General features: G+C 44.8%; 1 protein-coding gene across 1 annotated transcript in view; it reads left to right on the plus strand.

Moving 5' to 3' along the window:
* The first annotated feature begins 17 nt into the window (after positions 1-17).
* The window catches only part of XPC (XPC complex subunit, DNA damage recognition and repair factor), a 29427-nt gene continuing 4499 nt past the window's right edge, over positions 18-24945 (plus strand). Inside the window, exons 1-11 of the mRNA XM_041762012.1 lie at positions 18-233; positions 5860-6055; positions 8773-8891; positions 12002-12125; positions 13133-13217; positions 14546-14703; positions 15179-15299; positions 18547-18636; positions 19429-20322; positions 21715-21875; positions 24803-24884. Of these exons, the coding sequence (XP_041617946.1) occupies positions 41-233; positions 5860-6055; positions 8773-8891; positions 12002-12125; positions 13133-13217; positions 14546-14703; positions 15179-15299; positions 18547-18636; positions 19429-20322; positions 21715-21875; positions 24803-24884 (2223 nt within the window). The 5' untranslated portion in view covers positions 18-40. The remainder of the gene's footprint in view (positions 234-5859; positions 6056-8772; positions 8892-12001; positions 12126-13132; positions 13218-14545; positions 14704-15178; positions 15300-18546; positions 18637-19428; positions 20323-21714; positions 21876-24802; positions 24885-24945) is intronic.

A 24945-nucleotide genomic window follows, 5' to 3' on the forward strand; every position in this document is an offset into this window, starting at 1 on the left:
TCGTGGGCGTAGACGAGGCGCGCAGGGAAGGGGCGTGGCCATGCCTCGCCCCCCACCCCCTCTTGGGGCGGGGTCCTACTCAGCATCCCGCGGTTCGGTGCGTCACGGTCGAGGGGAGTCTTGCCCGGGCAGCATGGTTCGGAAGCGCGCGGCCGGCAGGGAGCCGCAGGGACGCGGGCCGTGCGGCCGGAAGGCTAAGGGCAAGAGCACGGCCGCGCGTGAGGCGGCGGCGGGTGAGAGCGAGCCCTGGGGGAGGGCCGGAGGCCAGGTGCGGGGAGCGGGGAGGCCGAGCTCCTGGAGGTGGGGGGCGGGGGCCGCGGAGCCCAAGCTGCCCAGCCTCCTGCAGGGGCCGAGGGCCGAGTGGGCACAGGCGTTGCCGTGGACGCGGGCCGCGGGCCGCGGGCGACGGAGGGACGCGCGGCGGTGCGCGGGCCCCCAGAGCGACCCCTGCAGTTGTCCCAGCCGGAGTTCCACGTTCGGGTTCACCCTGACTCCTCCGCCCGTACGCCCACCAGGCTTCTTACATTGGCCGAGGGCAAAGCAAAGCTCTTGAGTTTCCCCTCTTAACCTGCTCCTTCCCTCGCCTTTTCCCATCCAGTGAGTGCGCCCTCCTCCCACCTTGTTAAGGTAAAGCCCTCCTTTGCCCGACGCGTACACGCCCAGTCCGTCGGCAGCTTCAAGCAGTTGGACCTCGGCGCTGTCTTTATTTCCATGGTCCCCGTCCCTATTCAGTCGAACCGTTGCAGGTGCCTCTTTACTGGTCTCCCTACTTTATCCCCCTGCAATGGTTTCCCCACCCAGCCCCTCATGTGATTTAAAAAAAAAAAAATCAGATCGTGCCGTGTTCCTAATTCAGACCTGTTGCTTCCCATTGCTCTTGGCCTAAAATCCGAATTCCTCACCGTGGCCTGCAAGACCTTACATGATTTGGCTGCTGCTACTTCTCTTGTTGTCTCTTAGGACTCCTTTCTTTGCCAGATGCCTCCCTTGTTGGCTTCCTTTCTGTTCCCTAAACATGCCATGTTATTTGTTACCTTGAGCTTTTGCCTTTGATCTTCCTTCTTCAATGGCTCTAGGGTAGCAGATTTCGTCTGTTCCTTCAGAATTCCCAGCACCTTGAGTGCCTTATGTAAGGTGTTCTTTGCCAGGTACTCCTTATCACAGGCCCTCACAGCCAGCCTCTGTCATATTATGTAATGATCTTGTTAATTTGCTTTTTTTGATGGCCTATCTTCCCACGATTTAAGTTTATGAAAATGTTTTTTTATTTTTTGTTATGTCCTATATTGTTTTCTCCTTCCTTGCATTTAATTCAGTGCTGAATAAATATTTTAAATAATTGCATTATGCATGCTGTAGAAGGGATTTCTGGGCTCCTAAAATAATCTGGATAGATAAGGTAACCAGCAACGGCTCCTATGACACTAAATTCAATAGTCCTGTGATTATCTATATAAGTTCATCATCCATTAGTAAATAGTTAGATGGAAGTCCTTTTTAAACTGAGAAGGTGATTTGCCCCACAATTGATGCTCCATTTTATTCCTTTTATAAAGTTGCATTTTATTCATTTATTCATTCACATAACATTTTTTGATATGTACCACACAAGTACCTGCACGAGTTAGATGACGGGGGAGATAGAGATTACTTGGAGGAGCATAGAGTGCCATAGTGTTGACATTTACCAAAAATATTCAAGACAGAGTGTAATATCTTGGAAGAAGGTAGCAGGCTTTGTGGCTTCTGAAGGAATAATCAAGTTTGGAGAGATTGGGAAGTGCTCTCTGAAGGAGTTACGTCTGATCTGCGACTTTAACAGTGAGTAACATTTCAGCAACTGGCTGTGAAAGGGGCTTTTATTTCAGTCAGAAGGAATGTATTCTGAATATGTGGCAGTTCAAAAATTAATAGTTGTAATCTGATGGGAAATTCCACCTGCCTGGGTACCATTCCTTGTAGCTGAACACTTTATGTGGATGCCAGGTTGGTGCAGCTTCAATACTTAGCTGTTAATATGCAGTTGCATAAATTATTTTGCACAAATAATTTAGCCTCTCTGAACATCATCTCTGAAACATAATACTGTTTTTCAGGGTGGTTGTGAATTTTCAGTGAGATAACTGCTCCTGCCATGGTCCATGTCAGGTAATCAGATGGGCTAGCCAATAGCAGTTCACCCTAGGTGTAGGTAAGGATGCAAACTTACTCAGGCTTCACTCAAACTCAGCTACAGGAGCTACCAGTAAGTTCCCAAGGAGCTTCCCAGGAAGAGTTACAATCTTTCTTGTGGTTGGAGGGAGGAAAAATCTGGTTGTGGTTTGGGCTACAGTTGACACTGATTCAGTGACTCTCAGTGTTGTTTCTGACAGCACCTCTGTGCATGCTAAAGAAGGTGACACTTGGCTGCATTCAGCATTTTGGGACAAAGAAAACAGTTTTCTACATTATTTCCTTGTTTCTGTTAGGGCATCTCTAATTTCCTCATGTTTCTTCTTTGTGTTAATGCTTTCATTGAAATGAATCATTCATTCCTTCAGCCAGTATTTACTGAGCACCTGCTATTTCCAGGGACTGTTCTAGGTGCTAAAATTCTAGTAGTGAACAGGACAGTCAAGGTCCCTGCTCTCATGATGTCTGTGGGGAGGGGTTGGTAGGATAAGACAATAATACGTTAAGTAAATTCACACAGTGATGAGGGTTTTATGAAAAGAGTAAAAGAGGTAGAAACACTGACGTGGGGGTGGGGAAGAAGTGGCTAAGTCAGAATTGGTGGTCAAGGAAGGCCTTTTTAAGGAGGTGATATTTTGAACGAATAACTGAATGTCCTGAAGGAGCTATTCATTTTTTTTTAAGTATCACAAACTTATACCTTTATTTATTTTTTTTTTATTTATGATAGTCGAGAGAGAGAGAGAGAGGCAGAGACACAGGCAGAGGGAGAAGCAGGCTCCATGCACCGGGAGCCCAACGTGGGATTCGATCCCGGATCTCCAGGATCGCGCCCTGGGCCAAAGGCAGGCGCTAAACCGCTGCGCCACCCAGGGATCCCTGAAGGAGCTATTCAAAGGAGGTTCTGAGGGAAGAGTTCTAAGCAGAGGAATCATTAAGTTTGAAGACTTAGGGAGAAATGAAATGAGCTTGGCAGGTTGGCTGGCGTCAGTGAGTGAGGGGAGAATGGTAGGAATTGAGGTGGGAAAGGTAGGCAGGACTATTAGTTTGGAGACCAAGTTAAGGAGTTTGTATTTTATTCTAATTGCTATGAGATGCCACTGGCCATTTTAAGCAGGTATTTTAAAATCTCAGTAGAAGGCCAAGCAGTCCAAAGTGATAATTCCTACCCTTCTGAAATTATCATATTGAGCATAAGGAGACTGTTTAGGTGGCTCTAGATCTTGGAGAGTCCTAGAAAATAGCCTCTGGATTCTCTGGTAACCAAAAAAGTAAAGAATAATAATAATTTTAAAAAAGTAACCTATATTTCTACTATCCAGAAATAATGTTTTATTTAATTCTAGTTTTTCTAAGTAGAAATCCTACAGTAAAAACAATGTTGCATGCTTAGCGTTTTATCATATGTCACTTTCCTTTGTCTTAAAAGATGACTGAATTATATTCCAGTATGTATACATAATGATTATGTCATGGTTGGGCATTCAAATTTTTAAAATTTGAGGGTATTGCAGTGGCCTCCTCCTTATCCTCAGGGATACATTCCAAGACCTCCCCCACCCTCAGTGGATGTCTGAAATGCAAGTAGTACTGAATCCCACATGTACTATGCCTTTTTTCTATATACATATCTATGATAAAGTTTAATTGATAAATTAGGCACAATGAGAGATTAATGACGACAATAGTAAAATAGAACAGTTAAAGCAATATACTGTAGTAAAATGAATGAATATGTTCACTTTCTCAAAATATGTTTCTGTTCTGTACTCAGCCTTCTAATTCTAATGGTGATGTGAGGTGATAAAATGCCTAGTGTTGAGGTGAATGATTTAGGCTTTGTGACATAGCCTTAGGCTACTGTTGACATTCAGGAGTTTGTCAGAAGGAGGATTACCTGCTTCCACATACCAGTTGACCACAGGTAACTGAAACCACAGATGATGGGGAATTACTGTATGAAAATGATACTATGGAAATTTTTTTGTTTCCATTCTTATCCCCCTTTTAACTCTTCTAACCCTCTCTTCATAGCACAAAAATACACGGTTGTGCTTTTGAACCAACCAAATAAGTTTGGTGAGGAAGACACGGTGCTTTTGAAGTATCCTCCCACCTGTGTTTTTAGATTAGCAAAAATGAAGTGTTACATGTCTTTGTTTCACATCTATTCATAGAAGGCTAAAAAGCGTTAAAAGTAACCCAAAAATCCTGATTTCAAGGCCATCCTACTCAATCTGTCAAGTCATAAACCTGTAGGCAGCATCTGGCCTTGGAATAAGTGTCTCCAGATTCTAAAGAATTTTGAAATTTTTTGTGTTTCCATTAAAATGTTTAAAACATGAGGATGCATACATTTTGTAAAATATTCTAAGGAAACTTAACTAAATCAGTGATTTTAACTAGTGTTAGAACAAATGTCCCTCTATTATGAGAAATTTATTAAAATTTTAATTTTATTTAGATCAAAAGGGAGAGCGTTTCTCCATGCAAAAGTATATTCATGGGGAATATAAGTATTTATCCATAGTTAGTAGGACAAACCATAAATGAAAGGAATCAGGGACGCCTGGGTGGCTCAGTGTTTGAGCGCCTGCCTTCGGCTCATGGCATGGTCCTGGGATTGAGTCCTGCTTCAGGGTCCTTGTGGGGAGCCTGCTTCTCCCTCTGCCTGTGTGTCTGCTTTTTCTGTGTCTCTAATGAGTAAGTGAATAAAATCTTTAAAATGAATGAATGAATGAATGAATGAAAAAAAAAGAAAGGAATCAATCTCATATTAGGTTAATACTGCTGTTCCTTTTGGAACCTTAAAATCTAAAGTATTTTTGTTTTTCCAAAATTAACTGAAGCAGAGTCATGCAAAGGCAAAGGAAGATGCCTTATTTTAGATTCAGGATTATTCTTATGGATATATTTGCAAAATAGAAGATACCTTCCCCTGCTGTTAGTTAATTGATTTATTAACCTTCCAAGGAACAGACCATATCTTCAGATGCCCTAATTTAACTAAAGCCAGCAGCTTGTGCACTTTAAAAATTTCCCTTTAACAAAAACCAAGAATAATTATTCTAAGAAAATAAAGGTATTTTGAAATTACTACTGTCTTATTCCAACCCTAAACTTGCTGAGATAACCCCAAAAGTATACTTTTTTGGGTTAGAATGGAAAGGTTTCGTGAAGTATGTTTTGAGCAAGGTTTGGTTTTGAAAGATGGCAGAAACATGGATTAGTAGTAGTAAGGTTGTGGAAAACTTGGACATGCTTATGAACTCAACATTTCACTTAATAGTGGGTTATTCCTAAAATAACTAGTCTCAGCAGGTAATAAATAAGCAGGGTGTTAATTAGCAGATTGATGTATTTTTCTTTCCCGGCTATTAGCTGAAATTTGAGATTTGGAAGCTAGATTTTATTGGAGTCATGTGGCAGTCTGTGTAATCCCAGGAGGAGTAGAATACGACACTGATAAAAGAAGCTGGTTTTTACTGTGAGCACAGGGTGTAAACTGGGTTAGAGACATGAGGAGGCTGTAAGCTAGTTGTTGAACAAATGGGGACAGTGACCCGGTCATGGGGATGTGATCTGGAGGGAGGTGACAGAAGGGGGCTTTTCATCACCTGCCCGTGAAAGCACACTGCCTCCACCTTTCTTGTGTCACTTAATCTTGTGTTCTGTGTGGTCATCTAGATATCTCAGAAGATGAGAAACCTCTAAAGAGGAGCCTTCTCTCCAAAGTCTCACGAGCAAAGCGGAAGAGAGGCTGCAGTGGTCCTGGGGGCCCTGCCCACAGTCCAGCCAAAATGAAAGTGGCCAAGGTGTCTGTTAAATCTGAAAACCCCAAAATTGTGAAGGATGAAGCCCTCAGCGACGGGGAGGAGTTCAGGTGAGATGGCTGACAAGCTTCCAGCCAGGTCTGGATTGCTGCCCTCAGGGAAGTGAGTCCTAACACCTGCTCTTTCTCCTCACTGTGGTCTGTGCTAAAGATGGGGTCTTTAAACTCTTCCAGCTGGAGCTCAGACCACTAGTAAGATTCTTCTTAGCAATTAAAGTAGCCCCTTGAATAACCAGGTTTGCACTGCATAGGTCCACTTATATGTGGATTTTTTTTTTTTTTGGATAAATACAGTAAGCACTGTAGGTATAGTTTTTCTTGTGATTTTTAAAAATAACACATCCATTTCTCTTGCTTACTTTATTGTAAGGATGCGGTATATAATACATATAGTATATAAAATATGTGTTAATCGCCTGTATGTTACTGGTATGGCTTCCAATCAATAGTAGCCTAGTAGTAGTTAGCAGTTTTGGGGATTCGAAAGTTCTGTGCGGAATTTTGACTGTGCAAGCGGTTGGTGCCCCAACCCCACATTATTCAAAGGTCAGCTGTTTTACAGTTTACCTCCCAAACTTTTCAGATGATCGTGACAGCTTGCAGAAAGTGATTTGTTTGTGGTTACACAGCAAGATGGTGGCAAAAACCAGTTGAGATTTAGGCCTTCTGACTCCTGGTCCAGTGCTCTTTCTACTGCACAAAGGTACCACAAACATAAACTGTTGGCTGGCCGTTCCAGCTTTCTTTTGGACTGCTCTCCTCAGGTTCACTCTGCTCCCCCCAGGCTAGACTTCTGGTCACTCACTTGCCACATGCTAATACGGGCCACATCAAGAATGAGTTGTGCTCATTCTTTCTTCTACTTGGAATGCTTTCTTCCACCTTGAAGATGTGGATCACCGTCCATCCACTTGACAGCCTTCATTGATCTTTCCCCTTTGCCTCCTCTGAGTTCTTGCACTTACTTGTATCTTGCCACGCCCCCTGCTTACTGCCCTGCAAGCTGTCTGAGGCCTGGAACCATGCCTGGTTCATTTTTGTATGCCCTGTGGCATCTAGGGCAGGGCCTTTTATTTGGCAGAAACGAAACAAGGATTTTTGCGGTTGAATGAACATGCATAGTAATACAGGGTGAACAGTGAATATGAGCTGAGTGAACACTTGATCGTCCATCTCCTAGGAAGGTTGTGTTTCGGGGAGTGGTCAAGAAAGGAAGAACAAAGAGGTAGTAGTGCCTTCAGAAACCAATCTGCCATCTTAGTCCGGGCTTTTCTGCAGTCCTCACAGAGGAAAGGAGCCCAGGAGGGGGCAGCAGTACGCAGGAGCATGAGGAAGCGTGGAAATTTTGCACTCAGGTCATCTCTTTTCCTTTATTTTCCTGAGAATGCATACCTCAGAGCTTCCTCCTGCCCAGTTGCTCCTCCCTACCAGTTGAGTTCTTTCTCCAGAGAAATCCACACACATAGACCAGGATTCTGCTACTTAAAGCTCTGCGGCCCTCCCTTCACTCTCCGTTGAGAGTCGACTTGCAGACAAACCTGTAGCCGTGGACATTTCCACTACATTTATCCTAAGGAGAAATTTTTGTTTCTGTGGTGCTGAAAGTGGTCTGCTGAAGGGGAGTGCGTGTATTTTTAGAGCTAAAGACAGGATTTTACTTGTCTGAGCTGAAATTTTAGGTGATGGTCTCACTGAGAATACACATCAGACCTCACAGAAAGCTTAAAGTAACTGCTCTAAACACATTTTGCATATGAAATAGCAAAAATAGATTACATATCAGTAACCACTTCATCTTCAGCCAATATTCAGCTAGCTGTTTATCTGTGTAATGACCTACTTAACTAGCTAGGTATCAGTACTTTTGGTATTATTTGTGATGTACTCGTGTATGGACACATCCCCACATACTGTAAGGTTAAATTTCTACCAGCTTCTGTCTACTTACATCATGGAGGTGGGAGGAAACAGTCATGTGACCATCGGCAAATGTGAATTCCTTCTACTTTTTTTTTTCTTTATAAAGGTTTTATTTTATTTATTTGAGAGAGAGCAAGCACAGAGGGAGAAGGAGAAGCAGACTCCCTGCTGAGCAGGGAGCCTGATGCAGGGCTCCATCCCAGGACCCCGGGATTATGACCTGAGCTGAAGGCAAGCACTTAACCGACTGAGCCAGCCAGGCCCCAGATTCCCTTTTCACTGTGGTGTCTACCTGCTTGTGTATACACATAGATTTCATAGCTTTTACTTTTTTTTTTTTTTTTTTAGATTTTATTTATTCATGAGAGACACAGAGAGGCAGAGACACAGGCAGAGGAAGAAGCAGGCTCCCTGTAGGGAGCCCGACGTGGGACTTGGTCCCAGGACCCTGGGATCATGCCCCGAGCCAAAGGCAGATGCTCAACCACTGGGCATCCAGGCACCCCACAGCTTTTACTTCTGAAACTCATGTTATTATGGTTTCTTCTAAGTTTTCCTGTACCACACTTCCAGACACAGCTGTGTTTTCCCTCACACAGCTCTAGGCTGTGGGTTCATTGCCTTCCTTCTGTTAAAGGCACGTGTAGTGTCAGACTGATGATCAGAGCATGTCTTGAGCCCTTGAGACGCTCCAGTGATGGAGGGAATGAGGCTCCGAGCTCACATATTATCTTTAAATAATTGCCATAGGTTCTCAGTCGAAGAAGGAGTCCTTAGAATTCCACTTAGCTTGAATGCACTAGGACGTGTGAGCCTTCTTCACCTTCCCTGCTATGATCTTTACACAGGGACTTTGCCAGTGTTCGGAAGAAGGCACACCCTTCACAGAGAGAGGCTGCTGTGGACAAAGGCAGCTGTGAAGGAGATGATGAGGAAGAGAGTGAAGACGAATGGGAAGAGGTAGAAGGTACAAGAGCTATGTGATCCTGTTTTTCCATTTGAGTCGGCTGGGAGTCATGTCACTAAGTTGCAATCTTGTTTCCTTTTGAAACTAAGTACCACCAAATAAGGTTGTGGTAGGGACTTGCTTTCCATGCAAGGAAAAATTCATGACCAGGTTACCAAAGAAGGGTGTATATTTTCTTCCCCTTTTGGCTGTCAGTGGTTAGATCATGAGATGGAGGCAGCATCATTTCGTAGGAAGCACACAGGTTTTAAGAGTAGTGAGATTTGGGTTCAGAGCCCCCTCTTAGTATTTGTATAGCTGTGAACAAGAAAATCCACCTGTCAGAGCTGTTATTTCACAATAACAGTAAGCACAACAGTAAGCGCTGAAGGCTCACCGTGAGCTGTTCACAGGGTAGCCTACCAGGATTATAGTGGGGGAGGAAAGGTTTGCCATGTAATCTGCCTAAAGCATCCTGTACTTACAGTAAATGGCAGCTAATGTTATCATCTCTGATTCCTTCTGTCTAGCTTGACTTCATCCCAGCTTTTGATTTTGAAAACCTACAAACCAATTTAAAATGTAGCACAGTGACTCTTCACCTAGATTCAGTAATTTTAACATTTGCCATAGTGAATGTATCTTTCTTCAAATACACATTGTGCACAGTGTGAAAGTAAGATGGCAGACATCCTGGCACTTTTCATGCATTTCCTGAGAATAAGACCTTCTCCTGCATGATATTTTCACACTTAAAAAAAATGAAAAGTCTCTAATTGTTACAAAAATATGCTTCATAGCTGTTTGTTTCTAATCCAGGATCTAATCAAAGTGTGTTACACCTCTTTAGTCTCCTATAGTCTAGAACAGTGCACCCCATCCAGCATCTTTTTTTGCTTTTTGTAGCACTGCTGTTTTTGAAGTTTTGGCCTTTTCCTTTGTAGGATGTCTCATACTCTAGTTTTGTCTGATAAACAGGCATCTGAGGATGTTTTAGTATCCCCTGGTTTCTTACAAACTGTAAGTTCAAATTTGATTGAACTTAGGTTAAACTTTTTTTTTTGTTTAAGATTTTATTTATTTATTTGAGAGAGGGAGCAGGAGAGCACAAGCGTTGGAGAGGGGGAAGCACGTTTCCTGATGAGCAGGGAACCCAAAACAGGGCTTGATCCCAGAACCCTGGGATCACGACCTCATGACCTGAGCCAATAGCCACTTAACCGACTGAATCACCCAGGTGCCCCTAAACTTTTGGGGCAAGAATACTTCACAGCTTTGTACTTTATACTGCATCCATTAAGAGGCACCTCACATCAGGTTGCTCTACTAGTGTTGCTAAGTTTGAGCACGTCATGTGGTACTGCCAGATTGTGACAATATAAAGGCATGTTTTCCCGCTGTAATTAACCTTTTTAGGTGGTACTCTGATTCTGTGTGAACATCTTATTTATTCTAAACAACTTTTTACTTAATGGTTTTTATTATGCATGGATCTTTACTGAATCAGAGATTATTACATTGAGCATTCCAGAATGGAATATTCCAATTCTCTCATCTCATATGCATTTATCAGTTGACTTTGATGTGTAAAGAAGAGCTCTCTCTTTTAAGAATTGTATTTATTTTGAGTATCACTTAAAGATATTTAAAAATTCACATGTTATCAGTTATTATCACTATGCTTTCTGATCTTCAAGTTGTCCCAGTGGGAGCCCCTTTAAGCCAACTACCCTACTATTTGACATGGTCTCATTTGTTTTTGAGAACATTCTGGTTTTCTGGCACAAGGTGTTACAGGTCCACCCTATACTCTTCTTGCTCTAGATGTGTAACAGCTTTTGTTTCTCCAGAAATCCCTGGCTCATTTTAGTAAGGACTGGTATGTAGTAAACCAGATCTTGACATTAGGTGTGTTCATTGCCAATGGGGTGTCATTGCTTCTGGGCCCAGAGACTCTTTAAAAGGGTCTTTGCTTACGAAGTTCACAAATCCAGCTCTGAATTCAGTTTATTTTAACTATGCTTTACAAGTGATATAGAAGGTAAAGAGATTAAAAAAAAGATGTGTTCCTTATTATAAGTTTGTGATTGGGGCTGGAAGGCCCCTGAGTCATGCCTGTATACAAAGCTAATTATGATACGTGTTATTGTAGTAATACAGAGAATAGGAAATTGTTCTTATTTGGCTTTTTTTTTTTTTTCTTGGAGAAAGCCTAAGTCTCTACTAAAACACTCATGAGCATCAGCTCCTTGATACCAGAGGTCTGGATCTAACTCAGTTCAATATCCCTGTGCCTCAGTTTCCTGCTCTAAGGGCTGTTTCTCTGGGTTGCTATTCAAGTTAGATAAGAAAGGTAAAACAGCTTAGTCTGTGACATTTTTGAGGTACTCAAAGCATGGTATGAATATGGGTCTTCTACCTTGGATCTGTTCCTAATTCCATCCCATCAGAACCTCCATTTTGTTTAATTTGAAAGCTAATGTAATAATTATTACTATTTTTTTTTAAAGATTTTATATATTTTGAGAGAGAGTGTGTGCACATGTGTGCGTGTGGACAAGGAGAGGGAGAGAGAATCTCAAGCCGACTCCATGCTGAGCACAGAGCCTGATGTGGGGCTTGATCCCACAACCCTGAGATCATGACCTGAGCCAAAACCAAGAGTTAGACATTTGACCAACTGAGTCACCCAGGTGCCCCTATTATTACTGATTTTAAAATTTCATTTATTTTTTTTAAAGATTTATTTATTTTAGGGGGGAGGGGAAGGGGAGAGGGAGAGAGAGACTCCCAGGCAGACTCCCCACTGAGTGCAGAGCCCAATGTGGGGCTCAATCCTAAGACCTGAGATCATAACCCAAACCAATATCAAAAGACAGATGCTTAACTGACTGAGCCACACAGGCACCCATGATTTTTAAAAATTATTATTATTGGGGCACTTGGGTGGCTCAGTGGTTGAGCATCCATCTTTGACTCAGGTTGTGTTCCTGGGGTCCTGGGATTGAGTTCTGCATTAGGCTCCCTGCAGGGAGCCTGATCCTCCCTCTGCCTATGTCTCTGCCTCTCTCTCTGTGTCTCTCTTGAATAAATAAAATCTTTAAAAAAATAAAAATTATTATTATCACTAGAACTTGGTGAGCCTGTGCCAGGTGATGTGGGAGAGAATGCAGCCTTCTCTAAATCTGTTCTGCCTGTGAAACCAGTGGAGATAGAGATTGAAACACCCCAGCAGGCGAAAGCAAGAGAAAGAAGGTAAGATTAGGCACTTGTCTCTAGATTCCAGTCACAAATAATCAGCAAGGGGTGCTACTTAATGAAAGCTTTTGAGAAACACAGAGGAGACTAGGGCTGAGTATCAAAGTGGTCAGGAGCCTTCAGTGAGAGTCCTGGGTTCACTTTTCGGACTTGAACGAGAATCTTGGTTTGTTCTCTGGCAGGGGAGGACATAGGAAGAGGAAACTCTTACCTATTGGGTATCTGTTAAGTGCTGAGGGCTCTGCAAGTTTTCCATTATCTTACATAAACTTCAGTGTGTGAATGAGGACCTGGAGGCTCAGAGAAATTAAATAACATTTCAGGAGTCACTCAGCCAGGAAGTGGATGAGCCAAGATCTAAATTCTCTCCTGCCAACTCGACACTCCTGCTTTTGCACTATGTCACACTGCACGATTTGAGGCAGTGCCCCACTATGGGAGGGAGCCCGCATTCCATCCCAGGACCACTGCCACTTCTGGTGGCTTGGGAATGTGGAACACAATGTCTGGTGGTTAATTGGCTAAAGAGTACCACTCTTTGATGGGCATGTTATTAGACATGAACGAAGGAGTTGATAGAAGTCATTCAGGAAGCATCAAGTTTTCTTACAGGTGCATGGGACACAGGCATGGAAGAGATTTTACAGCAGAACAGCGCATACCAGTGAATGTGTGCCAGTTTAACCCAAAAGTACTGGTGCTAAGGAGGGAATCAGGAATTGAGAGGTCAGACAGGCAGGCAAGACTCCTTGGCGGATGTGCACTTCAAAGCATGTCCGTGAGGCATGATGGGTAGAGAATGTCCCAAGCCACCGTGTTCAGGTGAGAAGGACCAGAAAAGTCTGCAGAGAATAGCCAGCTTGCAGATTGGCCCTGTGCAGGAGAACAAGGATAGTGATTCCCGAGCTGTTACACATGAAAGAAGGTAATTGGAAGCTGGGGTCAGGTGTCAGTCTCCCACTTCATTCTCTTCATTCTCCTGATTTTTTCAATATGCCTTGCAGCGAAAGGATAAAAGTGGAGTTTGAGACCTATCTCCGGAGGATGATGAAACGTTTCAGTAAAGAAGTCCGTGAGGACACCCACAAGGTAAGGGCAGGGGGACGAGGGGATAGTGTCCTCACTGTCGAGGCAGGGTGGTGTGGTGCACTCCCTCCATCTCTTCTTCCACCTGTTTCATAACCTCAGTTCCCATCTCCACTGAAGAGACCACGGCTTTGACTTCATCCGGTTGTTACCGAACTGTATTATGGACCTTGCAGGGTACTTGGCCTTGTGGGGATAGAGACTCATATAAAACTCATTTCCTGCCATTAGGGAGCGTCTGATCTCCCATATGGAACAAGACAGATTTCAAAACCAGAAATTCAAGACTCAGGACCAGGAAAAGGATCAGTGTGGGTCTAGTGGCTGAGGAAGGTGGCTTTATTTACAACAAAGTCCAACAGGGATTGGTGGTGGGGAGGCTACCCTCGCTTACTTCAGAGGGCATGGCAGGACGAGCTGTGTGTCTGCGTCTTGGAGGGATGTGTGGTAGAGGCCTGTGCTAAGTGAGGGAAGGGCACTTTGATGTCCCTCTGACTGGCAGTGGGCAGCCAGAGTGGGTAGAGCTGGCAGGCAGGGAAAGAGATGGTGTCTGCAGCAGCCGCAGAAACCTGGAGGTGAGATGAGCACAGGACAATGAGGAGATGAGATACCTGCCTCCCTGAGCCCTTGAGGAACACCTGACATAGCTGCTTGTACCTCTCGGTAGAAATGAGAGGAAGGGAAGAATTCATTTGACTCCAAGATGAGGCAAGAAGAGCAGAGCTGTTGACTGAAATGGAGATGCCATAGGTAGGGAGGAAGGCAGACTGTTTTGAAGGGAAAAGGATGTAAAGTTGGAGAAGATGGGGTGGAGGGGGAGTCACGTGACCGTCTCTGGAGGTTGGAGAGTGGTTGGAGCTCATGTGGGGGGATGGCCGTTGGGTCTGGAGAGGAGGAGGCTGGGTTCTGGCACCCTGGGAAGGGTGGAGAGTGGTCTGGTGAACCCGCACCCTCCCCCAGCTTGGACGATCACTGGCGTTTGCACATCTCCCTTCTCTCCTCCTACTTACTTTTCCTCCCAATCTTTTTGGAGCAAATCTCAGACATTGTAGACTGTCATCTATAAGTCTGCAGCATGTATCTAAAAGACAAGTCCTCTTAGAAAAAAAAAGTTTGTGTTCTGCAATTTTGAGATTTGGTTGTATCTTTGAGGGTTATATCTCGGGAGAAGATAGGGTGAAAGACAAAGTCTTAGGAAATGGGTAACATTGGGATTTTTACTTCCTTGTGTGTTGAAATAACAGCAAATAATTCCTGCCCATAAAATGTCTCTCAGTTTGGCAGCAAAAACCCCTCTAGTTCTTGGCCTACCATCTTCCCCTTCTTCCCAGGTTCACCTGTTGTGCCTGCTGGCGAATGGTTTCTATCGAAGTAACATCTGCAACCAGCCAGATCTGCTTGCTATCGGCCTGTCTATTGTCCCAACTCGCTTTACCAGAGTGCCACCTCAAGACGTGGATGCCGGCTACCTGTCAAACCTGGTGAAATGGTATGGTCCTCTGGCCCCTCCTGCAGAGCCCTACTGTAGGACTTACGACTCTCAGAGGCTGGGGGCATGTCAATTACACAGACCTTCCCTGAGGAGATCCTATATGTCGGGCCTTGGGCACAGCATTGTGGATAGAGAAACGTCAGGCACGATCTCTGCCCTGGAAGACCTCCCAGATTGGCCGGGAGACAGCTCCGCCCCAGATTATCAGGATAGCATGAGGAGTGCTTAGGAAAGGGTCTGCTGGGGACTGTAAGTGCACGTAGCAGCTGGGGTCTGGAAGGCTCCTAGGGATGTGAAGTCTGCGGGGATCTTCAGTGGTGAGCCGGGGTCAGCCACACAGACTTGGGAAGATTAGAGCAGAGGTGGTGAGGCTCACTATTCCCTTCTAAGACTCTCCCTTCTGATTTTCTTGGCTGTGAAAGAATAATGGGCATTCCTCTTTGCCCTGAGGGAACACCTGGTTTCTCTCCAGGTTTGTTGGTACATTTACAGTTAATGCAGACCTCTCAACCAACGAGCAAGATGGCCTACAGACTACGTTGGAAAGGAGGTTTGCTATTTACTCTGCTCGAGATGATGAAGAGTTGGTCCATGTAAGTGATTCCCCCTGGCAGCACTATTTTTTAGTAGGTAATGACCATGGCAGTCAAGTGCAAGATACCATTCCAGTGTTCTATGTGTTCTTCTTTATTCAGTCCTCATAAAATAAAAAATAGGTTCTGATGCTCAGAGAGGCCAAAGAACTTTCTTAGGGTCATTCCGCTGGTAAGCACTGGAGTCCGGTCCAGGACCAGTATGTGGGTGGAAAGCCTGCATTGTTTCTACTGGTTGGTGTCCTGGAGTATTAAGCACTTAATTTTTGGTCAGGTGCTCTAGAATTGTTTCCATTAACTATTCAAAAATTATGTTCAGAGGTCCCAGGGAAATGCTTTTTTGAACATTGACTGCTGAAATTCATCAGAAAGCGTATATCCTTACCTTCTAATTTGAGAAGGGACACTGGCCGGCAGCTGGGCAGTGGGGAGAGTACTGTCTACCAGAAATAGAGGTAGAAATATAGCTGTATCCCTGAAAGATTCTTATTAATTATATATACTCCTATCTGAGACCCAGCTTTTCTATTTGTTTAGGGAAAGAGACCAGACTTCTTGGCCCTGAAAAGCCCAGATGATTGGCACCCTTATCTCTTTCTGAAAAGTCTAAGAGACCTGACACGGCCAGTAATTTTGCCATAATACTACCACCCAGAGAAAAGCACTGATAGTTGAGTGTTATCCTCTAAACTTTGTTCCTGTGTGTATTTCCAAAATATTTTACCCACCCTAAAAGGATACCATGTGCCCATTAAATAGTTACTGCCCATTCCACTCCATCCTCCGCTCCCTCAAGCACCCAGCACCCACCAGTCTGCGTTCCGTCCCTGTGGATTCATGTATTCTGGATGTTTCATGAGGACAAAGTATCATATGTGATCTTTTGTGTCTGGCTTCTTTCATTTAGCGTAGTGTTTTCAAGATACAACCATGTTGTAGCATGTGAGCACTTTGTTCCCTTTTATGGTCTGTTGTAGGGATAAACCACAATTTGCATCCATTAGTTGATGGACATTTTGGTTCTTTCCACCTGTTGGCTGTTGTAAAGAGTACTCCCATAAATATGTGTACGTGTATTTGAGTACTTGTTTTCAGTTCTTTTGGGTATATGCCCAGGAGTGGAGTGCTAAGTCATTTTATGTGTAACTTTTTGAAGAGTTGTCAGACTTTTCCACAGCAACTGTACCATTTTACATTCCCACCAGCAATGGACATGGGCTCCAGTTTTTCCAGATCTTCACTAACACTGTGTTTTCCTTTTTTTTTTCTTACAGCCATCCTAATAGATATGAAGTGGTAGTTCATGGTGGCTTTGATTTACATTTCCCTAGTGGCTCATGATGGTTATCGTGCTTGTGTGCATATTGACCATTTCTTCTTCGGAGAAATGCCTATTCAAATCCTATCCCCATTTTTAATTTTTTATTTTATTTTATTTTAAAAGATTTTATTTATTTATTCATGAGAGACACAGAGAGAGAGAGAGAGGCAGAGACACAGGCAGAGGGAAAAGCAGGCTTTACCCAGGGAGCCCAACGTGGGACTCAGTCCCGGGACTCAGGGATCACACCCTGAGCTGAAGGTGGCACTAAACTGTCAAGCCACCTGGGCTGCCCGTATCCCCATTTTTTAATTGGTTTCTTTATCTTTTTGTTATTTAGTTGTGAGAATTCTTTCTATATTTGAGATGCTACACCCCTGTCAGATGTGCACATATTTTCTCCTATTGCAGAGGTTGTCTTTTCCCTTTCTGGAGAAAGTCTGTTGATGCTCACAAGTTTTACTTTTGGTAAAGCCTGCTTTTTCTATTTTTCTTTTATTCCTTATACTTTTGGTGTCTCATCTAAGAATTCATTGCCAAATCTAAGGTCATGAAGCATATCTTCCGTATGTTTCCTTCTAAGAGTTTTACAGTTTTAGTTCTTACTGGTAGGTCTTTCATCCATTTTGAGTGAATGTTTATATATGACATGAGGTCGATATTCAACTCTATCCTTTTTGCATGAGGATAATGCAAAATACTGGCACCCTATGTTGTTGCCCTGGCACCCTATTATGTTGCCATAATACTACCACCCAGAGAAAAGCACTGATAGTTGAGTGTTATCCTCTAAACTTTGTTCCTGTGTGTATTTCCAAAATATTTTACCCACCCTAAAAGGGGGTTGTCCTGGCACCTGTTGTCCTGGCACCCTATGTTGAGGAGACTATTCTTCCAGCTGTTTGTTGTCGTTATCTTCACTACTGGTTGGAGAGACCAGTTTTTCAGTGGGGATTGCATGGCCTTTGCACCATCGTTAAAAATCAGTTGGCTGTTGACATGAGTTACTTCTAATTTTGTTTAGCCATCATGACTCCTTCAACTCTTTCAGTCTGGCAGTTTCTGGGTTTTTCCTCGTCCTTCCTATCTTGACACTTTTCAGTATACTGCTTAGGAATTTTGTAGTGTCCCTCAATTTGGGCTTCTTTGATGTTTTTTCATCCCCTGCTGCTTTCAACTCCAGAAGAAATAGGCAAAATTAATTATTATTATTTTTTTTGATAGAGCATGGTGTTTTGCAGAAAACCTGCCCTCTTGTTTCTTGCGCTCTTGTTTGGGCATTGCAGTAATTCCTGAGACTCTGAGGTCTGCATGGGAAGATCTTGATCATGTGCTTTATCACTGTCCCTGTTTTGGACATTTGTTCCCCTGAGGAGGCTCCACTCCTTACAGGTTAACAGAATTTTTAGAACTGCAGCCTCCAGTAGAAAGCCTTGTGGGGAAAATGGTAAACGGAATAGACTTTGGAGATCTGGTGGTGATGTTTTCTACTTTTTCTTCTCAAAGTGGTCTTTCGTTTATTTTTTATTTTAACCACAAGTACAAACACCTGTTGAATACAAGAGTTAGGTAAGCTGAAAAAAAAAAAATTACCTGTGAACACCTATAACCCCAAAACAGGTCCTTTTCCAAATACACGTATATGTTTATATGCTTTTTTTTTTTTTTTAACAAAAATTAACATTACACACTAAAAACCAAACTTCTCTTTTCCTTTACCATGTAGCAAACATCTTCTCTTTTTTTTTTCTCTAAAGATAAATCTCTTTGGCATCATTTTTAATAGTATGCAGGGTTCTGGGCTCCTATTGTTTGGTCCTTTCTAACTTTTCTCTGTTAGAAAAAACTACCATGACAAACAACGTGGAATTAGTGAAATCCTCAGTTTTTTCCTTAGGATAAATGTGTCATTCTTTTTCACTGCAGATATTTTTATTGATCCTGCGGGCCCTGCAGCTCCCGACCCGACTGGTGCTGTCTTTGCAGCCACTTCCTCTGAAGCTACCTACAGCAAAGGTGGGGTTCTCATGGACAGCGGTTGGCTTGGTGGGGAGGGAGAAATTATCAGACTTCCAACAAAAAAAAATTGGTCATTAAACTATTTTTAAGGGCTGATATTCATGGAGTGTGGGCCCCTGGGAGCCTGTCATGCTCAACCCTGTGTTGGGAAGACAGGACACCTGTGGGCCTCCAGCAGCCTAAACCTGGTCTGGAGAGAGGTCCCGGGTCCCCCATGGTTTAGTGCTGTATGACAGCAGAATGGCTGCATCCTCCTCCTCCTTGGCCATGTGGAGTAGTAGTGGGTGAAGGACTCTGGGTTCTGCCATCATCTAAGCAGGAGGCTTAGCACTCTGAAACTTAGTGGTCCAGAAGTGGATTTCATTCTATTAATGAAGCAAGTTTATTAAGTGTATCGATATTTGTTCACAAGACACATTGTGTGCAAGGTGGGTATTATTGCTGAGGAAGCTAAGACTCAGAGGTTTATATATACATAATAAATATTTAAGAAAATGTAAATTAAATGTATAATTGAAACCACCTAATGAATTTGAAGCAGAACTGGAGTTGAAACCCAGGCTTGTCTGTTTCTGGTGCTCTTTTCTTGGGCCAATCTCTAGAGTGGAAAGAGTTACACTGTGACTTATCTAAGATGCTATAGATTTTCGTGAATACATTTTTATATTTCTAAAGGATTGCCAGCTGACCCTCTCTGACATCTGTGGATGCTGGTTCTGTAGCCAGTGACTTAGCCCTGGCAGATTATAGGCTTTCTATCATACCATGATAAATTTCCTATTGTTTAAGGGAAAGAAAGCTACCACGGAGAGATCTGCAGAGGATCCTGGCAGCTCCTTGGAAACTTCCAGCCCAGTTGCAGAAGGCCAAACCAAACCTAAGACCAGCAAAGGAACCAGACAAGAGGACACATCTTCTAAAAGCCGTGGCAGTACAAGTGCCAAAGGGAAGAAGGGCAAGGCAGCTGCAGTTGGGAAGAGACGGAGAGAGCCCTCCTCTAGTGGGGAAGAAGAGCGCAAGGCAGGAGGACAAGAGGAGGAAACCCAGAGACGTCGGTATGGCCGGGAGCGGCAGGTGGCCTCCAGGGTGTCTTATAAAGAAGAGAGCGCAAGTGACAAAGGCAGCAGTGGCTCTGACTTCGAGCTTTCCAGTGGGGAAGCACATCATTCATCTGATGAGGATTCTGAACCTGTCCTTCCCAGGCAGAGAAGAGCCCCAGGCCCCCAGAGGACAAAGGTAGGGTCCAGGACTGACTCCAGGACCCAAAGTGGAAGACCCTCTAAGCATCCCGGTTTTCCAGCAGCATCCACAAGCTCTTCAAGCAGTAAGAGTAAGCAAGGCAAGAAAATCTCCAGTGATGGTGAGGGGGCAGAAAGAAGGAAAGCAGCTGGTGTAGACCAGTGGCTAGAGGTGTTCTGTGAGCAGGAGGAAAAGTGGGTGTGTGTGGACTGTGTGCATGGTGTGGTGGGCCAGGCTCTGGCCTGTTACAAGTATGCTACCAAGCCCATGACCTACGTGGTGGGCATCGACGGTGATGGCTCGGTCCGGGATGTCACCCAGAGGTACGACCCAGCCTGGATGACTGCGACCCGCAAGTGCCGGGTTGATGCCAAGTGGTGGGCTGAGACCTTGAGACCATACCAGAGCCTGTTGGTGGAGAGGGAGAAGAAGGAAGATTCAGAGGTAAGGCCTCGGCTGCCATGGGCTTGAAGGCCCATCTTGGCACACCTTGTATATGCCTGTCCCTGTGTGAGGGCATCTTTCTGTGTGATCTTATGTAATTATCACAGCACTATAAACCTGGGATGACTGTTGTCTTAATTTGCCAGTTAAAAATGGAGGCCTGAGAGATTAACTGCCCTGGTATTTGAACCCATGTCTATCTGGCTTCGAAGCTATATACAGTATACTTTTAGGTTGTTTCCTAGTTGTAAATTTGGAACTTTAAATACTTTATGCAGTCACATAAATTGCACTGAGTGGAAGAAAGAAAAAGTCATTAATGCAATGGTCATCTGTATCCCTACCCCACCCCCGGGTGCACACTCACAGAAGCACACACACAGACATCCCTTCCTGGATCTAGAAGAGTCATCTGGAAAGAAAGGGATTGGGGAAGGTATCCTGGAAAGCAGGCTGCTACAGCAGTACTTTGTGTCTGGGACACCACCCCCCACCCCCACCCCCACCCCGACCCATGCTCCGTGTGCCTGACAGTCGTGTTCAGTGGAGCTCGGCGTTTGCCCGGATTCACCAACGAATTAGTCCCACTTTGTGAGGACAGGTGAAGCTAGGGTTTTTTCAGCATTCCCTGTGGTGGGGCAGTTCATTCTGCATTGAGAATCTCCTCCAGGAGTGTTCCTGGTCCATTTTACTTAGAAGTGACAGGGTGAGTGGGGATCATGCAGATGGTGTCAAAATTGACTAACGAAAGTATTGGCAGTGGAGGCTGTTCATGCTCTGCCCCCTGCCACCTCACCTGGCCAGTGCTTGCTAATTTTCTGGGGATATTGGAAGAGCTGCCAGGGGAAGGTCAGGAGAACTTGGTGAACAGGATGTGAATTCCACAGTGGAATTGCCCACTGAGAAATCCGAATCCGTAGAGAACTGCTGAGACAAGTATTAGGGACAGTGGACTCAGAAGAGTTACATGGTGCAAATGAAGAGTTACATGGTGCCCGTTTGAGTTTCCTGGGAGACCAGGATCAGCTAGATCCAAGTTGCGGAGCAATGGCCTCACTGAGAGGTGAGGCCTCTTCCAGAAGAAAGCTGCATGTCTTCCCTGAGGACTAGAGTGGGCAGTGACCTGCCAGGGCTGGTCAGGGTGTCTGAGCACTGAGAACGACTAGGTTAGGTAACTCTTCAGAGTTGCCACAAGCCACAGGATTCTATGCTCCTGTAGCTTTCAGTGTGTCTAAAACCTACTTAGTACCATACGGCAGACGCAATGTTATGGTCATTGTTGCTCATGAAACCTCTGCTCCACTGTTTCCTGACATGGTGGTGTAGGGGTCGCCTGCCTCAGACCTCACCTCCTCTTCCAGCCATGCTCAGCATGGTCTCTGGCCTTTGCAGTTCCAGGCAAAACACCTGGGCCAACCTTTGCCTACGGTCATTGGCACATACAAGAACCACCCTCTGTATGCCCTGAAGAGGCATCTCCTGAAATACGAGGCCATCTACCCTGAAACAGCTGCCATCCTTGGGTACTGTCGTGGAGAAGCTGTCTACTCCAGGTGCGTGAGGCTGCCCAGTGGCTTTGTGGGCTTCCCGATGGCCCAGGACTGGCAACCTTCTGGGGCAAGGGGCTGCTTACGTCAGCCCTTTAGTCAAATGTGATGAGCTTTATGGTGTGTGCCCGCCATCCTGTGTGGTGCGTGTGTAGAAGGTATTATAGCTTGAAGATGAAAACAACAAGGATTAAAAGACCAGCAGATGTGGAGCACCTGGGTCTTTGGTTGAGTGTCTGCCTTTGGCTCAAGTCATGATCCTGGGATCCTGGGATTGAGTTCCATATCAGGCTCCCCACAGGGAGCCTGCTTCTCCTGCCTAAGTCTCTGCCCCTCTCTGGGTCTTTCATGAATAGATAAATAAAATCTTTTAAAAAAGACCAGGTACAAAAAAGTTATGGGGGAAGAATTAAAAGTACAACAAAGTTTACATGGGGCAATAAAAAATACACCCCTAATACGTAAGTTACAAATATACAAAAGGAGGGAATACAAGATATGATCAGGAAAATTAAAGTGATTGATGTTTTAATGGCGACGGAGCTTCTGTTTGGGAAGATGGAGAAGTTCTGGAGGTAGATGATGGGGACGGTTACTTAGTGTGAATACACTTAATGCTTCTGAATTGCACACTTAGAAATGGTTAAGATGATATATTTTGTGGATATTTTGTCCACACTAAAAAAAAAAAAAAAAAAATTCCAAAGAACTGGGGAAGGGAATAAGAGTTAGAAAAAGAATGTAAAATATATACAAAATTAAAACAAAATTTTTTAAGGTTTTATTTATTTATTTAGAGAATGTGGGCATGTGAACAGGTGAGCAGAGGGAAAGAGTTGCAAGCAGATTCCCTGTCCGAGCACAAAGCCCAATGCCCAGCTCCATCTCAGGATTCTGAGATCAAGAGATGCTTAACTGATTGTACCACCTACTTGCCCCTAAAACAAAATATTTTAATAATGTCAATTTAGGGTGAGGGGGAAAAATAAAGAAGAAGAACTTTCTTTTTAAGATTTTATTTGAAAGAGAGAGCACGAGCAGGGGGAGGGGCAGAGAGGGAGGATGAAGCAGTCTCCCTGTTCAGGGGGGAACTTGATGTGGGGCTTGATGTAGGGCTTGGTCCCAAGACCTCGGGATCATGACCTGCACTGAAGGCAGATGCTCAACCAACTAAGCCAACCAGTTCTCCTAGAAGCAGAACTTTTAAGATAGAAAACCATAGAAAGAAAGAACTAAAAGAAGTGATTTTTTGAAACATTGGAATGAAAGGCCAAAAAATAGAGTAGATGTTTTTAATAAATTGGAGAAGAAAGAGAAAACAAGGCAATCACTTGGGTAGGTGATATGAGTCCTCTTAGTGGGGACGTCCTGCATGGACTCACCCTACACCCTCTGTTCAGGGGCTGTGGCAGGGCCTTGTGTTCCATGTCAGGAAGCGTCGTGCTGGTCAGGGCCTCAGTTACGGACAGTCTGAGGCCTCAGAGACTCCCCGTGCCCAGCTGCCTGGGTAGAGGCCGCCCAGGTAGCAGTCATAAGGCAGAGGCTTCCTCAGATGGTTGAGGGGCAGCCGGTCTGGTGGAAAGAAGGAGCAGCCCTCCATAGGGACCACCATGTCAGTCCTAGGAGAAAGCATTAGAGGTAGACGGTTTTTGTTGGGTAGTAACATAAAGTCTACCACTTAACCATCTGTAAGCATACCGCTCAGTGGTGTTAGGTATGTTGATCATACTGTACAACCAACCCATCAGCTGTCTCCAAAAGTTTTTCATCTTCCCAAAATGAACCTTTGTCCCCATCAAAAAGTAACTCCCCATCCCTCCCCCAGCCCCTGGCAGTCACCATGCTGCTCTGTGTCTTCTGCATTCGACTCTTTTAGGGACCCCATAAAAGTGAGATTAAACAGTATTTGTCGTGTTGTGACCGGTGTTTGTGGATGGCCACCTGTGTAGCTTCCTCTTTTGACCGCTGTGAATAATGCTTCTGTGAACATGGGTGTACAAATATCTGAGATTCTGCTTTCATTTCTGTTGGGTATATGCCCAGAAGTAGAACTGCTGGATCATATGATAATTCTGCATTTACTTTTTGAAGATCCAACCTACTATATGCCACAATGGCTGCATTGTTTTGCAGTCCTACCAGCAGAGTACAAGGATTCCAATTTTTCCACACCCTCACCAACACATATTTTCTGGTTTTTTGATAATAGCCATCCTAACAGGTGCGAAGTGGATAGAAGCTGAGATTTATTCTGACAGGGCTGTGTCCACTTCCCTGCTGTTCTGCTTGTCGTGTCCAGACAGTGTCCACCTGCCCCTCCTCTCCTGTGTGAAGACCATGACCAGGACATAATTGCTCCTTTGGGCAATCAGAGCTGTGCAGCCTGCTGAGGGAGTACGGGTGGAGGTCCCTGCCTGGACAGGGATGCTGTGGGCAGAGCAGCACTGCTCCGGTGCCTGGAAAGTGGTCCTCCCACAGCCTGGCAAAGCAGAGAGGACCCAGCTCATTATCCCTCAATAGAGGACAATGCTGAGGGTCAGGAAGGGAAAGTGCCTTGTGCATGATCACCCTGCTAGGCTGTGGCACAGAGGAGGCACGCACCCCATGCGCACAGTACTGTGCTGAAAATCAGCCTCAGATGGGGCAGGTGCTGGAGGGCCACACTGGAAGGGAAATTGGTGCCCTTGCTCACTGAACCCTGCTCTCTGGTCAGAGTTCAGGCTGCAAACTGAGGAAGAGATGAGTGCTCCCTGGCTCAGCAGGGAAGGCAGGTCCCACGGTTCCCTCAGGAGCAGGGCTTGAGGAGAGAATCAAGGGCTGAGCCTTCTGGGAGGCCCTTCTGGGAGGTGGTGTAAGGTGTACATCCATGCACTTGGTGCCCCTTCAGCCAGCTGTGAACTTTGCCATGTGTCTCCTCCTGTTGGCCCCCACAGGGATTGTGTGCACACCTTGCATTCCCGGGATACCTGGCTGAAACAAGCCCGTGTGGTGAGGCTGGGAGAAGTGCCCTACAAGGTAACCACTGGGGGGCGCGCTGGGGGCAGAGGCATGGGCACAAAGGGCTGCTGAGTGCACA

This window comes from Vulpes lagopus, chromosome 7, assembly GCF_018345385.1.
Source record: "Vulpes lagopus strain Blue_001 chromosome 7, ASM1834538v1, whole genome shotgun sequence".
NCBI classification, from domain to species: domain Eukaryota; kingdom Metazoa; phylum Chordata; class Mammalia; order Carnivora; family Canidae; genus Vulpes; species Vulpes lagopus.